The sequence below is a fragment of the Protopterus annectens genome, chromosome 15.part0 (assembly GCF_019279795.1).
Source record: "Protopterus annectens isolate FY-2018-M chromosome 15.part0, PAN1.0, whole genome shotgun sequence".
NCBI classification, from domain to species: domain Eukaryota; kingdom Metazoa; phylum Chordata; order Ceratodontiformes; family Protopteridae; genus Protopterus; species Protopterus annectens.
Window position 1 is genome coordinate 64,153,063 of NC_056749.1, and position 16,054 is coordinate 64,169,116.

At 39.9% G+C, this 16,054-nt stretch overlaps 1 protein-coding gene across 2 annotated transcripts in view; it reads left to right on the forward strand.

The window, feature by feature from the left end:
• Positions 1-16,054, forward strand: part of MPP1 (MAGUK p55 scaffold protein 1) — a 920,179-nt gene that overhangs the window by 422,780 nt on the left and 481,345 nt on the right. For both annotated transcript variants that reach the window (XM_044057679.1, XM_044057678.1), the window contains exon 7: positions 2,990-3,186. In XM_044057679.1, coding sequence (XP_043913614.1) covers positions 2,990-3,186 — 197 coding nt within the window. The remainder of the gene's footprint in view (positions 1-2,989; positions 3,187-16,054) is intronic.

Genomic DNA, 16,054 nt, shown 5'->3' on the forward strand with positions numbered 1-16,054 from the left:
ACTAAATTAAAATTTTCTTTCTGTGTGTTCGGGTTGCCGTCCCTCCTTACATCAGTACATTTGTTTACTTACTAGGTTACTATCTACATGAGCGCTGGTCGAAGGCTAGGTTACTACCTACATGAGCACTGGTCGAAGGCTAGGTTACTATCTAAATGAGCGCTGGTCGAAGGCTAGGTTACTATCTACATGAGTGCTGGTCGAAGGCTAGGTTACTATCAATATGAACGCTGGTCGAAGGCTAGGTTACTATTTATATGAGTTTCCAGATCAACTTTTAAGGATGTTTTATTGATGACAAAGTTATCTGGGATCTTAGTGCATTTCTTGGTATTGGTGCTATGGCTTTGACACCAATCATTTGTCTGTATTAGACTTTTCTGAAAAGTGTTCTCAACTTGGGGGGATTCAGTGGCTGCTTCTAGTTTGCAGTCATCTGTGAACTTGGTCAGTTGAAGGCCTTTGACATTGACTTTGACATCTGAGAAGTAGATGCCAAATAGGAGTGGGCCCAGCACAGAGCCCTGGGGGACTCCACTGGTGATCAGCCTCTGTGGAGGTAACCTCCTGGGTCCAGTCAGTGAGACAACTAGCTATCCAGCATGTTATAAAGGATTATATAATATCTACTTCATAAGTTTGCTGACAATGCCCATGTGGGGTATTGTATCAAATGCTTTAGCCAGATCTAGGTGGTCAGTATGCACTGGTTTCCCCTCATCCATTGCCTTAGTGACCTTTTCAAAGACGTCCAGCAGATTCTGTAAGCATGACCTTCCTTTGACAAAGCCAGACTGGGATGGATCCAGTGTCTGGAGGTCTCCTATATCCTTGTTGTTAATTTAATGATAATTCTTTCCATGCCTTTGCAAATAAGACAAGTCAGACTAATGGGTCTGTAGTTTCCAGGGTCTGTTGAAGGTCCTCCCTTATGAAGGTGAATAACCTCTGTAGACATCCATTCATGTGAACAAAGCCTGTTTTCAGACTGTGGTTAAACAATGTCTCCAGGTTCCTGATAAGTCATATTTTAGACTATTCAGGAAGCATCTTGGGATGTTATTGGTGCCCATTAAGGTCGTGTTCTTGACTTTAGTGAGAGCAGCCAGTACATGGTCCCTAGCTATAACTGGAGGATTATGTTGGAGGGTATTTTTGAGGGGATGGTTGGGGGTCCATCATAAAGATTTAAAAAGGAAAAAAAATAATAATAATAAAAAGCCATGGACATTCAGAAGCCATATAGCTGAAACACTTGATGTCCTTAAGTGGTAGTTTGTATATATCCCATGGGCCTCTATTACAGGAGATTTAATGTATCACAGAGTGAAAACTCTAGTGTTGCTAGGTTTTTTCCTGTGGTTTGTACTAACTGGTTTGTTTGTGTAACATTTTTACTTTTTGGTTTTACTTGTTAATTGGGATGTTTTGCAAACATTTTAACAGTTATGGACATCAGCTGGATTTAAAGACCCTTGTTTCTAGAGTATAGCCAAGTAGTCCACTTATACATTTCTGATGAGGTCATAATGCCAAAATGTGCATGTCCACAGCTAGTGGTATTTGGCTTTGTTGGCCTGAATCTGTCCATAAAGACTTAAAATGGAAGAATCTAGATAAATAAAAAGTCATGGACATTCAGAAACCATATAGCTGAAACACTTAATGTCCTTAAGGGGTCATTTCCATGTATCCCATGTGCCTGAATTACAGGAGTTTTAAAGTATCACACAGTGAAAACTCTGGCTTTGCTAGGTTTTTCTTGTGGTTTTTACTAACTGTTTTATCTGTGTGATTTTTTTACTTTTTGGTTTAGTTGTTGGGATATTTTCTAGACACCTTAATGATATAGTTTGCTTTAAACTCACTATGTTTCTACAGTATAGCCAAAGATTACACTTATACTGTGCTGATGAGATCATAAGAAGAACAAAAAGTGCATGTACTCAGCTAGTGGCTTTTGGTTTTGTTAGCCTTAAATCTGTCCATAAAGAATTAAAAAGTAAAAAAAAAAAAGTAAAAAGTCATTGACATTCAGACATAGGTGAAACACTTGATGTCCTTAAGGGGGTCATTTGCATATATCCCATAGGCCTCTTAAGGTACCACACAGTGAAAACTTCAGCTTGTCTATTTTTTTTTTTTTTGCGGTTTTTACTAATTGGTTGGTCTGTGTGTCCCTTGTACTTTTTGGTTTGGTTGTTGCCATATTTTGCAGACACCTTAATGGCTTTGCACATCAGCTGGGTTTAAAGACCCTGTGTTTCTAGAGTATAGCCAAACATTTCACTTGTACTGTGCTGATGAGGTCGTAATAAGGGTAAAACGTGCTCATCCACAGCTACTGGCATTTGGCTTTGTTGGCCTGAATCTGTCCATAAAGACTTATAAAGGAAAAATAAATAAATAAAAAAACTAAAAAGTCATGGGCATTCAGAAGCCATATAGCTGAAACACTTGTCCTTAAGGAGTCATTTGCATATATTCCATGGTCCTCTATTACAAGAGGTTTAAGGTATCACATAGTGAAAACTGTAGCTTGGCTAGGTTTTTCTTGTAGCTTTTATCTATATGTATATGTGTATGTTTAAGTATATGTATATGCATATGTCTTTATACATGTGAATGTATATATAGATTAATTAGTTCTAACGATATAGATACATGGATGTGTATATACAGGTGAAGTAGATATCCTAGCATAACAGCAGTTCATTTTACGTAAAGTAAACCTAAAAGGAAAGTCACTACCCTGTCCCCAGCAGCCCCCACCTCTATATCCAACTGTCAAAGTACAGAGTGAGCACCTGCTATTTAAACAGACATTCAGAATCCTTCCAACAATGTAACAGCATTTAAATTTCTGTCCGTGTAACATGATGTAATGGTTGATGGTGCTGCCACTTCTTTGAAATGTAAACTGTAGATTACTGCGGAAAACTGAGGTCAAAAATACATCTTAACATTTTTCCCTTAATTTTTTCTTCAGATGTACATGAGAGCTCAGTTTGATTATGACCCAAAGAAGGATGACCTGACTCCATGCAAGGAAGCTGGGCTTAAATTCCAAACTGGTGACATAATTCGAATTATTAACAAGGAGGATCCCAACTGGTGGCAAGGTGTCATTGTAGGATCACAGTCTGAGGCAGCAGAGTTGCTACCATCTCCTGAGCTCCAAGAATGGTATGTTCATGGGGAAGTATGTACAGATGGGTATATTCTAAGGGTCTCTTCTTTCCATTTTAGAAATAGATATATACAATTAATTAGTCACTGCTGTGCAATGTTTGTATGGTATGTACTGTGTTGTATTTAGTCATAAGTTCTATTCTTCTCTTCATGGCTGAAATGCATCTGAAAAAATTATTCTTCAAAACCAATGGGTAAAAAGGTCACACAGATAAAACTTTCAGTAAGAACTGCAAGAAAGACCCAACCAAGCTACAGACTTCAGTGTGTAATACCATAAACCTCTAGTAGTGGAGGACCATGGGACACATGGGAATGTGAAAGCGGATAAGGTACACATACTAAACCTAGAGTACTTGATAATAGTTTTCACTCCAACTCACAAACACTGGCTAATGTACAATGTATGTACTGTACCTGTGCACTATGTATGTGTTCTACCTATGTTCCAAATTTCAGTTGTACACCACAAATCTATTAATTACCTTTATTTTTAAATTAATATGTTCTTGTTTGTTCTCTTCACTGTTGATGTGTTGCATACCACATGTCTGTTGTAATTTGTGTGTATACTGATCATGTCTAAATATCTAAATGTATCTGTACTTTTTCTATGTGGAGCTTTTCTCCCAGGGCCTCTGCTGAAAAAGGACCTTTTCGGCTCAGTCAGACACCCCTAGTTAACAAATGTAAAATAAAATAAAATAAAATAAAAAATATGCAAATTACCCTTTACTAAATGGTTTATCTGTGTGACCTTTTTAAATGCTTTGGTTTGGATGCTATTTGGGATATTTTACAGGCACCCTAATGTTTATAGACATCAGACTTGATTGTAAGCTCTGTGTTTCTAAAGTATAGCCAAATAATCCACTTGTACTATACTAATGAAGTCATAAAAAGGCCAAAACGTGCCATGTCTATGGCTAGTGGGGTTTGGCTTTATTGGCCTGAATGTGCCCATAAAGACTTACAAAGTAAAACTTCATAGGCATTCACAAGTTATGTATCTGAAACACTGGTTGTCCTTACTCATTCGCTCCAGTACAACTCTTTTTAACTCCCAGTGGGCGTGACTTGAGCCTTTAAAAAATAAAGTTGTCAGCTTACAATTCAAACAAATATTGATATCTCTGGAACCGTAGATGTTATTAGAAAACTGTAAGTAGCAAGCTATTCAGGATAAATTAATCTTCACATTAGTGGCATTCATTCAGTTCAGTGCTTTAAAATGGATTTCATAAGCCAAAATAAAGGCAGTGAATATTAATTTTATAATGTTCTCTAAACATCTTATGATATCTCCATAACCATTTGAACAAGGCACATACTGCCAGCAGGATTTTCTTCATACATCTGTGAGCTTTCATGTGAGGCTACGCAGATCTGTCTGTGTTACCTGAATGGTGAGATATTTAGAGAAATATGAAAATTATTATAATACAAATACACAGTGTATAAATACTATTCAGTGTAATATTCAGTATCTCTATAGCTGCATTACACAGAGGTCAAATATAAATACATTCTGTTTGTCATCACACATGCTTTAAGATAAAATCTTCTGATACATTGTATGCAGCATGGTTTTGGAATTATTAATTCAAAAATCAGCAAACAATCTTTGACACCTAGAGGCATCAGTAGGAGGTAACTGCAGAAATGCCTGGAGGCACACTCGGCTGTCATGAGTTAATGGGTTATTTACATATCCCATGAGCATCCATTACAGGAGGTTTAGGGTATTACACAGTGAAGATTCTAGCTTGCCTGAGTCTTTCTTGCAGTTTTTATTATAAAAAAAATTTGGCTACCAGTTAAGTTACTAAAATAAAATAAAATAACTGCTGCTTTTCACATAAGAGGAGCATTTACACACATATTTGATTACAAATTCTTCATTCTTGGTATAATTTCATGTAGTATTTGAGTTTCTAATACATTGATGGGAATGGACCCCATTCCTAAGTGTGAGTAAAGTTTATCAAATTAGTGATGTTTCATTCCTTTTTTAGCATCTCAACCATAGCAACTCTTATTTAAAGAAAATATGTATTAAGGAAGAAATTCAACTTTACATATTGTTATACAATAACAGTAAAACATTTAATCAAGGTAATCTTATGCAATTAACACATTAAGAATCTTGGTATTTCAATAGCAACATTTCAGGGTTATCACAACATCTCACTATGATTTATAGAGCTTATTCTGATCCCTTCTTTTTCAGTTTTACATAGTATTTTTGTTAAATTTTAAAATTCTGTGAACATAGGAACTAAGTTCAATTTCCAGTTTTTCATAATAACTTTTCTGGCAACTGCTAAGAGAGCCCAAAATGGTCTTTGCTGTTTGCCTTTTACAGATACAGGAAGTGGCAAACTCGTTAGTATTACTGACCTAGTTAAAGAACAATTATCCAACCATAACCACTTAAAAATTGTACTTCTCACTTCCCAATATACACTTAATTTTTCACAATCCATAAACATGTGTGTCCACTCTGCTTTTACATCGTTACAACATCTCCAACAACCTGAAGAAGTCACTTTACTAAGATTTTATATGGAGTAACAAGCATTCTATGTGTATATTTCCACATAAAAGCTTTCCAGTATAAACCTGAAGAAGTTCGACTAACTGATTTAAGTATTAAAGCTTTATTCTTATTCTTACCATCTGTTTAATCACTCAGTCCACCACTGTCTAAAAAGTTCCAGAATTTTGCATCAAAATTATTATTGTTATTATTTATAATTATTTATTTATTTTTATTTATTTTACATTTGTTGACCGGGCTAATCTAGCTGGATATATGTCCATTTTCAGTAGAGGCCCGGGGAGAAAAGCTCCACTAGTAACATTAAACAGTAATAAAAAAGCAGTCATAACTCTAGACAAGATAATAAAGGATTACAAAACAACACTAAAAAGCAGTAATAACACAAGTAAATAAAAAAAAAAAAATTCCAAATATTAGCATACAGGATAAAACAACTCATTTTACAGTATGATAAAAGAGATAATTTACAGTAGATTATACATGATGTTACCATAGATAGTTCATTGACGTTTCCAAGATTGAGAGTTCTGCTTTCATAGGTAGTAAGCAGAGTTAATTTATTAAACAAAATAGGATCTTGGAGATAACAATAGAGAGGGCTACAAAATTAATCAGGGTTGCTGCAGGGGCATAACCAACGAGATTTGAGGTGTCATTTGAGATTTTGTTTAAAGAGGGGTAGGGAAGTAATTGAAGTGAGTTCATTTAGGTAGTAGGTTCCAGTTTTTTCCAGCAGTGTTTGAGAACAGAGAATCCCCTGCCAAGTTGTTGGTCTTGCTTATACTAACTATAGGTTTGTTTGAAGAGCGTAAGGTATTAAGATTTTTGTAAGGGATAATGAGGTTAGAAAGTATAGGAGTGTTGTTAGGTTGATTTCGGATCTTATGGACAGTGGTAAGCTGGGAGAGTTGGAGTTGGTTTTGTAGTTTGAGCCAACCTAGCTGTTTTAGATTCTGACAGTGGTGAGTTCTAAAGGGATTCCCAGTGGCAAATCTGGCAACGTTGTTGTAGGAGTTAGCTAATTTGAGAAAAACATTTTTTTTCAGGTTAGTATATATGGGTGAGGTGTAAAGAAGAGTTGAGATTAGATGGGAGTGGGCGATTGTGGTTCTAGCTATAGGAGTCAGGAAGGTTTTAATCCTGTATAGGGAGCCCATTTTTTTGTTAACTGTTTTTATAGTTTTGTTAATATGGCTGTCAAAGGTAAGGTTATTATCTATTGTAATTCCTAAGAGTTTGGTGGTGGAGTCAGGGGATATGAGGGTGCCATTGTTAGATATTACCAAGAATTCTATAAGGGAGGACTTGCTGGTAGGAGCAAAGAGTAGGAGCTTAGTTTTTTTGGAATTCAGGAGGAGACAACATTTTAAGAACCATGTCTCCACTGTGTTAAATACTTTCTGAGTCCGGGATTGGAGTTCTAAAGAGGAATTGGCTGAGCATATGAGTGTAGCATCATCAACATATTGAATACAGGTAGCCTGAGGAATAGCTAAGTATAGGTCATTGATAAAAAGAGAGAAAAGGAGAGGACCTGGAATGGAGCCCTGCGGGACTCCAAGGGTGACTGGCAGGTGTGATGATAGGTTGTGCTCCCAGAGCACTGCCTGCTGCCTTTTGCTGAGGTAGAAATTGAGCCATTGTACAGCCTGAGTGTCAAGAGAAAGGGATTTGAGAATATTTATTAGGAGAGGGTGGTTTACCATATCAAAAGTGTTTGAGAGATCAATGAAGAGTGTCGAAGAAAGGATGTTATTATTACGGTTTCTATTAATGGAATCGGTGAAGGATAAAAGGACAGTGGTGGTACTGTGAATTAACTTATGTAGCTTGGACAGACTTCCTTTGTATGTCAGTCAAGTTTCAATAACAGCATTCATATACTCATATATGTACTCATATTATCTACAAATTAATTTAATTTCTTACCGATGAATAATATTAACTGATTAGCAGATTCATCCAACTTATATTCTTTCATTAAATATCGTAGGGACTTAACTTTTCCTTTTTCAAAGCAATCAGACCTTAATACTAATTAATTCCTTTTTATTAACTTTACTTTAACATTATTTTGAGTTTCCTAAAATTTAAAGGTATGTACAATAGGAAAGCAGAAGAAATGAGTATAATCTGCTCGTGGATGGTTTTGCATTGACTAGTGTAGGTTGAGTGTATCCAGAGTATAACAGAGTTAAAACTTGCAGCAGTAGAGTAAGATTCCACATCTGGGAAGCTAACAGCACCATACTCTCATAATCTTACATGATTTCTCTAACCAATTCTCAGGAGTAAGATGCCACATCTGGGAAGCTAACAGTACCATACTCTCATAATCTTACATGATTTCTCTAACCAATTCTCAGGAGTAAGATTCCACATCTGGGAAGCTAACAGCACCATACTCTCATAATCTTACATGATTTCTCTAACCAATTCTCAGGAGTAAGATTCCACATCTGGGAAGCTAACAGCACCATACTCTCATAATCTTACATGATTTCTCTAACCAATTCTCAGGAGTAAGATTCCACATCTGGGAAGCTAACAGCACCATACTCTCATAATCTTACATGATTTCTCTAACAAATTCTCAGGAGTAAGATGCCACATCTGGGAAGCTAATAGCACCACACTCCCATAATCTTACATGATTTATCTAACCAATTCTCAGCTTGTTAGGATACCATAAGAATGAAGTGAACATTTTTTTCCATTTTCTTAACACTTGGGTAATATAATCAAACACTAATCTATCCTCAAAAATAAAAAAAAACATTAATTCCATTTTAATAAGTAACTCTTCTTCAATTACTTTTTCAAAGTTGTTATTAATCTTACTCACATCTGGATAGATTTGTATTCCTAAATATTTTAATTATTTCCTTCTCAGTTATATTTATATTTATATTTATCATTAAACTTACTATCTAGTAATTGATTTAACACTAACGTTTCAGTTTTATTGCTGTTAAATTTCAGCAGCAATACTTGTTGAAACTTTTCAATTTCCTCATACACATCTTCAGTCAAAGAATTTGAATCTCCTACAGTTAGTAAAGTATCATTTGCAAAAAATGTGTTTTAGATTGACAATCTCTATTAATTGCTTCTTATACTATTAGCTAAGGGTTCGATAACTAATGGAAATAATTAAGGGGACTAGGGACCCCCTTGTTTTGTGCCTTTGTTTAAAGTGAATCCTTGAGAAATGTAAGATGCAGTTTTAACATATGCTTTAGAGTCTCTATACAGGATGTTCATCGTGTTTCACTGTTGTAGTCATTACTCTTGGGTTATCCTGCTGGCAGGCTACCCGCAGTCGGCCTGAATTCCAAAGTCTTGGTCCGGCGTCGGTTGCTGTCGCCTCTTCCCTGACGGCAGTGCTCCAGAGGTATAAAAGATGCAGCCGACGCCATTTTCTTCAGTCTTTCTTGCCGCGCGGTGCCCAAAGCAAAAGCAGTTCGTAAGTGCCGCTCAGCCGACTCCTCAGATTTTCGTGTTCGAATTTCAGATCCGAAGTTTTCATTTTTCTTGCTCCAGGCTGATGTCAGAAAAAGTTAATAATTGTATTTTTTGTGGGAAGCAAATACCTCATAAGGACTTCCATTCTTATTGTATTCCTTGCCTAGGCCCTGATCACGACGTAGCTAATTGCAGATTTTGTGATAGATTTAACCAATGCATTATTAAGCGTTGGTACGATTTTGCATTGCATTACTTTGGCCGAAGATTTAATTTCAAGATGTCGTCGGATAGCCATCCGACTACCGCAATTCACAAGAAACGCAAGGAAAAGGAAAAGGACTGGCATCCAAGGTCCAAAACTGACAACGAGGCTTCTTCTAAGCCAGTTCGCCGGTTCTCAGTGAAGCACTTACGCAGCCCCTGACGCCCGCTACCTCAGAGCCGCAGGCCGCTTCCGACTCCCACGTGGAGCAGACTAGGCCTCTGGAAACTCAAGGTATTGGACACTTGGAAAATATTCCCTCAGATGGGTCTGGAGCCGCTGAGCAGGCATCGGCTTCTGAGGGTGTTTTCAGGCCTACACAGTTATATGTAAAACCGACTTCAGCTCCAAAGGAAAAGACTAAAGCACCAGTAAAGACAACAAAACAAGTGCAGCAAACCCATGGACAGGCCTCCATGTCTAAAAAACAGATACTCAAAATGGCCGAAGACCTAATTACTTTGATCGGGGGTTCCCATCCCCCTCCTGATAAGAGGCCTAGGCAAGAGACAGAATATGAATCTTCAGATCAGGTTTCCATTTCCTCTGGCTCCTCTTCTGATCATGAATACTCTCTCCCTCCCTATGAGGATTCCGATGCTGAAGAATCTATCCCTTCAGCCTCCCCTCTTGAGGATTTTTCTTTTGGGGAAACCCTGCGTACCATGAGGGAGCACTTCCACTGGGAGAGCCAAGACTACTCAGAATCTAAGAAAAAGCTTAGAGATTTTCTTTTACTACCTCAGCACAGGCCTCTTGCAATCCCTCCTGTTTTAGACATTGTAGATGATGTATTTTCAGAGTCCAGCCTGTCTCCTGACTCTTTACCCCCTGCACCTGTTAAGCCAGACAGATACTACAGGGTTCCAGACTCACATAAATTTCTTTATAAAAACCCTGCTGCTGACCCAGAAACTATTTCTCGGGGTCCCAAAGGGGTCAAGGCTTCTACTGCAAAAAACTATCCCCTCTGATAGGGATTCTAGGGCTCTGGACAGATAGGGGAAAAAGGTTTACACTTCTGCTACCTTAGCTCTGAGAGCTTTAAATTGTCAATTTCATATGCTTAAATATCAGCAATACTTATTGTCACTGCTTAAACAGAAAATGCTAACAAATTCTGAATGTGCAGAAAACAAAGAAATGCAAGATTTATTGCATGCAACTGAACAAGTGGGAAAGCATACTTTGCAATGTGGTTTTGATTCTCTGGAGGCCTCTTGCAGGGCCGCTGTTACGGGTTCTGTCATTATGCAACATGCTTGGTTAAAGGAACAGAATCTGCCTGATCATGTTAAAGCAAAATTATTAGATGCTCCATTACAGCATGATACTTTGTTTGGTGTTAAAGCAGAAGAGGTGTTGAAGAAAACGAAGGACAAAACGAAATCTATGCAGACAGTTAAGGATTTCTTACAGGTGCAGCCACCCAGATTTAGCAGGAACTGGCCTACAAAGAATTGGTCCTTTCCAGTGTCAGACAGGCCACAAAGAGGCAGATACAGACGCCCCAGAGGCAGATCCCATCCCCAAGGCTCATACAGGTCTAAACAATGGGGTGCTTCTACCTCCAAAAGTGGAGAAGACAAATCACAGCCATACAGGAAACAGTCCGAATGACTTTCCTCTTCCAGAACCAAGCACTTATCTTTTGCCAGCCCCCTTAGCACTTTTTCAACGAAATTGGCACATGATCACCCAGGACAAATGGGTCTTGAGCATAGTGTCTCAGGGCCACAGGTTCCACTTTCACACCCTGTCAAAGGCAAAAGGTATGCCAGACCTGCTACACAATCAATGGGCAGAGGCACAAAAGCAAGTTTTATCCCTCATGGAAATGGGGGCCATTCAGCGAGTACCACAACAAGATCAGGGACAAGGTTTTTACTCAAGACTATTCTTGGTGCCCAGAAAGGACAAAACCTGGAGATCAAGACTGGACCGGTCTATACTAAACACGTTTCTGGAGGTTCCAAAATTCAGAGTGTTGACTCTGCAGCAGCTACTGCCCATGCTGGGCAGGAAGGCTTGGCTCGTAACTTTGGACCTAAAAGAGGCATACCTGCATGTCCCAATCAGACAAACTTGCAGAAGGTACCTCAGATTCATAGCTGGATCAGTGCACTACCAATTCTCTGCACTGCCCTTCGGCTTATCTACTGCACCCAGGGTCTTCACAAAATGCCTGGCACCAGTAATTGCATTTTGCAGACAAAGAGGAATTCAAATATATCCCTACTTGGACGACTGCCTTATTCAAGCAGAGAACAAGGACATTCTACTAAAGCATCTGGCGTTTGTAAAAAGATTACTAATTTTGCTAGGGTACACAATAAACAAAAATAAATCAAAACTAGTACCCTCTCAAGAGATAATATTCCTGGGTGCAAGCTTAAATACAATTGCCCAGATGGATTATCTCACGCCAGACAAACAAAGGCAACTGACTTCTTACTTCAAAGTGTTGGCCACAAAGACCCAGTTATCTGCAAGAAAAATTCTGCAGGCTTTGGGCTTCATGGCATCCTGCATTCTACCAATTCCATATGCCAGACTGCATATGATGAAACTACAATGGTATCTAAAAAGTGTTTGGACTCAACATTGCCACAGCCTGGAAGCATTAATTACCCTCATTCCCTGCCTGCAACAGGAATTTGGATGGTGGGCACATGCCTGTCACCACAACAAGGGACAGCCGTTCACTTTGCCCACAGCCAGGCAGACACTAACAATGGATGCATCAGTTTATGCCTGGGGGGCACACATGGCAGGAAAATGTATTCAGAGCACATGGCCCGCAAGCCAGATGCATCTTCATATCAATCAAAAAGAGATGCTAGCTGTTCAGAATGCCCTGACAGCTTTCAAGGATCTACTTCATCCAGGACAACTACTGATAAAGATGGACAACACTACAGTCATGTGGTACATAAACAAGCAGGGAGGCGCACATTCCTACCCCCTCTGCAGACAAGCCATGACTTTGTGGGACACAGCATTGACTTATCAAGTTCACCTGCAAGCACAATTCCTGCCAGGAAAAATAAATACTCTGGCAGACGAACTAAGCTGAAACCTCATGGATCCCCACGAGTGGAAACTGGATCCACAAGTCTTCAGCATGAGAACAAGGAAATGGGGATGCCCAGACATAGATCTATTTGCCTCTCCTCACAACTGCCAACTACAGAGATTCTGCACAAGGACTTATCACAAGCAAGCATGAAAAGTGGATGCCCTATCCTTCAGCTGGAAAAATCTAACAGTATATGCCTTTCCTCCACTGCCTCTCCTCCCCAAGGTACTCCTAAAGGTCAGACAAGAGAAGCCAAAAATGATACTGATTGCCCCAGACTGGCCATGCCAGCACTGGTACCCAATCCTAAAGAAATTGTCTCAAGGTCCAGCATGGACATTGCCTCAAACCTCTCACTTACTGACCCAACAAAACAATCGGATCCTGCACAGCCAACTCAGGACCTTAAATCTGGCAGCATGGCGGATAATGTAGCCATTCAGAACACTCCTCTCTCCAAAGCTGTGATAGATGTTATTTTGGAGGCCAGGAGGCCCAGTACCAGAAAATCTTATGCAGAAAAATGGAAGAGATTCTGTGCTTAGAACCAGGAACAAGGAATTGACACGTTTGTACCAAATATTCCTCAGATTTCACAATACTTAACTGAGATGCTGGACAAAGGCCTATCCTTTTCATCAATTAAGACTCATGCCTCTGCCATTTCATCCCATTACAATATGGAACCACCTATCTTTTCTCATCCTTTAATAAGGCAGTACCTCAGAGGGGCCAAAAACATAAGACCTCCAAGGAGAGCACCAGTACCTACTTGGGACCTCAATTATGTCTTGGAAAAACTCACACTGCCTCCTTTTGAGCCAGCCTCAACAGCTGATATAAAATTCTTATCCTGGAAAGCAGCTCTGCTCTTAGCAATAAACTCTGCAAGATGAGTCTCGGAATTACAGGCACTCATGGCTGTGGAACCTTTTATCATTTTCCATCCAGACAGGGTTTCTCTGAGGACAAACCCTACATTTATGCCTAAGGTGGTATCCAGTGTGGCCCTTAACCAAACCATCCACTTGCCTACCTTTTATCCGTACCCACAGAACAAAGGTGAGAGACTGTTACCTTCTTTGGACATACACAGACAGCTACGCTTCTACTTGGACAGAACTAAGGCTTTCAGAAAGACTGAGCAACTTTTAGTGGCATATGCTGCAGTTTTTCCCTTAAGAAAGCTCTACTTTCAACAAAATCAGTCTATTTGCTATATTATAAGCCTAGCACTTGCTCCTAAAACCTTTCTTTCAAGTGAAGCACCCTTAAACTAAAGTAAGCACTACACCCACCTACAACCCGTGTTAATACCCACTTCCCTTCAAAGTCCTCTCTGACCCAGTTTCACATCACTCCCTTATACTATTCTGGCATGTCGAGTGGTATATTACTGACGTCCTCCCCAGTTCAGCTGGTTAATCTGGGAATCCTGAGACAATGTTACAATTGTCTCATGTACACAGACAATCCTCTCCTCCTCCCAACAAACACAAACACATGTGAGAGATGCAACTATATAGCTAAACTGGAGGCTGATCTCTCTCAACTCAGGACTAGCAAGACCAGACATGAGGCGAAGGTAACCACACACACAACAAACCCAGTCTCACATAAACCAACCACAACTACAAACCAAACACATAAAAACACAAAGACATACTCGGAGGCTCTACTAAAAAACTTACCAAAACAACAGAGGCTCCCAAAGCAGACATCCAAGAAACCACCACCTCAAAACACAGCACATGCAACACATAGTTCACTAAGTCAGTGTGCCAAACAATCACAGCCCTTAAGGCGAAACACCATGCATGATACACTAGTAATAGGTGACTCTGTAGTCAGACACACTGACGTTCCGCTTACCAGGCTGAACAAGGAGAGGGTAACGGTGAGCTGCCTGTCGGGTGCTAGGATCCACCACATAACACAGGCACTCAGGTCACTCCAAAGCAAGTACAAATATGACTCCGTCATTGTCCATGCCGGCGTGAATGACCTGAGACGTACCTCCTTGGACTACATGAAAAGAGACATAGAGGAGCTCTCTGATTATGTAGCCCAGGCCGGTATGACCCTGACCCTGAGCAGCATCTTGCCCTCACCAAGAATGATGCCACAATACAAAGACAAGATGATCAGCTTTAATAATTGGCTCAATTACTGGTGTCATTCTAGGGGGATCCAAGGTCTATCTGCTTGGGATGACATGCTGGACAAGCCACGCTGCTTCGCAAGGGACGTCTTGCACCTGTCACCACTGGGCTTCCGGATATTGGCTAAGGCTCTTGCCACCCCCATAGTGCCTTTTTTAGGCAAGGCTCAAAAGACAAACCCACCACCTTAGAAAACAAAAAAGGAAAAAAACTAAGGGTAATGCTGCTCAACGCCAGAAGTCTAAATCTCAAGATGCAGGCTCTCGAAGCACTCCTCAGTATGGAGAGCATCGATGTCTGTGCAGTAACCGAAACCTGGTTCAAGGCTCCTGAGAGCACCCCGGCCCTACCAGGTTATACCTCGTATCATGCATTTCGGCCCCAAAACTTGGGCCAAACCACAAAGGGAGGGGGAGTGTCCATATTCATTAAAGACACCCACACCTTCAGGTTAGTGGCAACGCACTAAGCATCGGAGACCATCCATGTGCAACTAACCATAGGCAAAACTGCTATACAACTTGTAGCATGCTACAGACCACCCTCTCAATCTCAGGAACTCCATTCAGCCTTCCTGAAGACACTGGAGGATATGAATGTCTCACCAAATACCATCATATTGGAAGACTTCAACTACCCAAACATAGACTGGGTGCATTATTCAAGCCCTAACACCCTAGCCCAAAGGTTCCTGGAATTCATCAACTCAAATGCGATGGAACAACTAGTCACCTCCCTCACAAGGGGAGATAATATACTTGACCTGATCATCACTAACATGGGGACAAAATGCTCAACACCGGAAGTATACCCCTCACTAGTGAGATCAGACCACAAACTAATGACCCTAGATATTCATATCCCACCTCCACCCTCAGCACAAAAGACCACAGTTAGAAACTTCTCAAAAGCCAACTTTACACTCCTTAAGACTGAAATGGTATCCTTCAAGCCCCCTGGGCCAGTGGAAACCATATCCCACACTGCTGAATCCTTCATAAATGTTTTCTACGGACATCTCCAAGAATGCATGGATCATGCAATCCCAAATAAAACCAAGTCCCTTTCCACCAAAGGCAGGCATCCTATCTGGTGGACCCTAGCCATAAACAAACTTTATAACAAGAGAAGGAAGCTACTGCAAGACAGAGCAAAATCCCATAAAGGGAAGGCATCTCTGATCAGCACTAGCAAAAAACTACGTTCGCTCATAAAATCATCCAAGGCCAACTTTGAGAGAAAAATCTCTAAGGACACTAAAGATAACCACAAGGCCTTCTTCAGCTATGTTAGAAACCTGGGCGGAAACCCTCAGATACGCTCAGAGT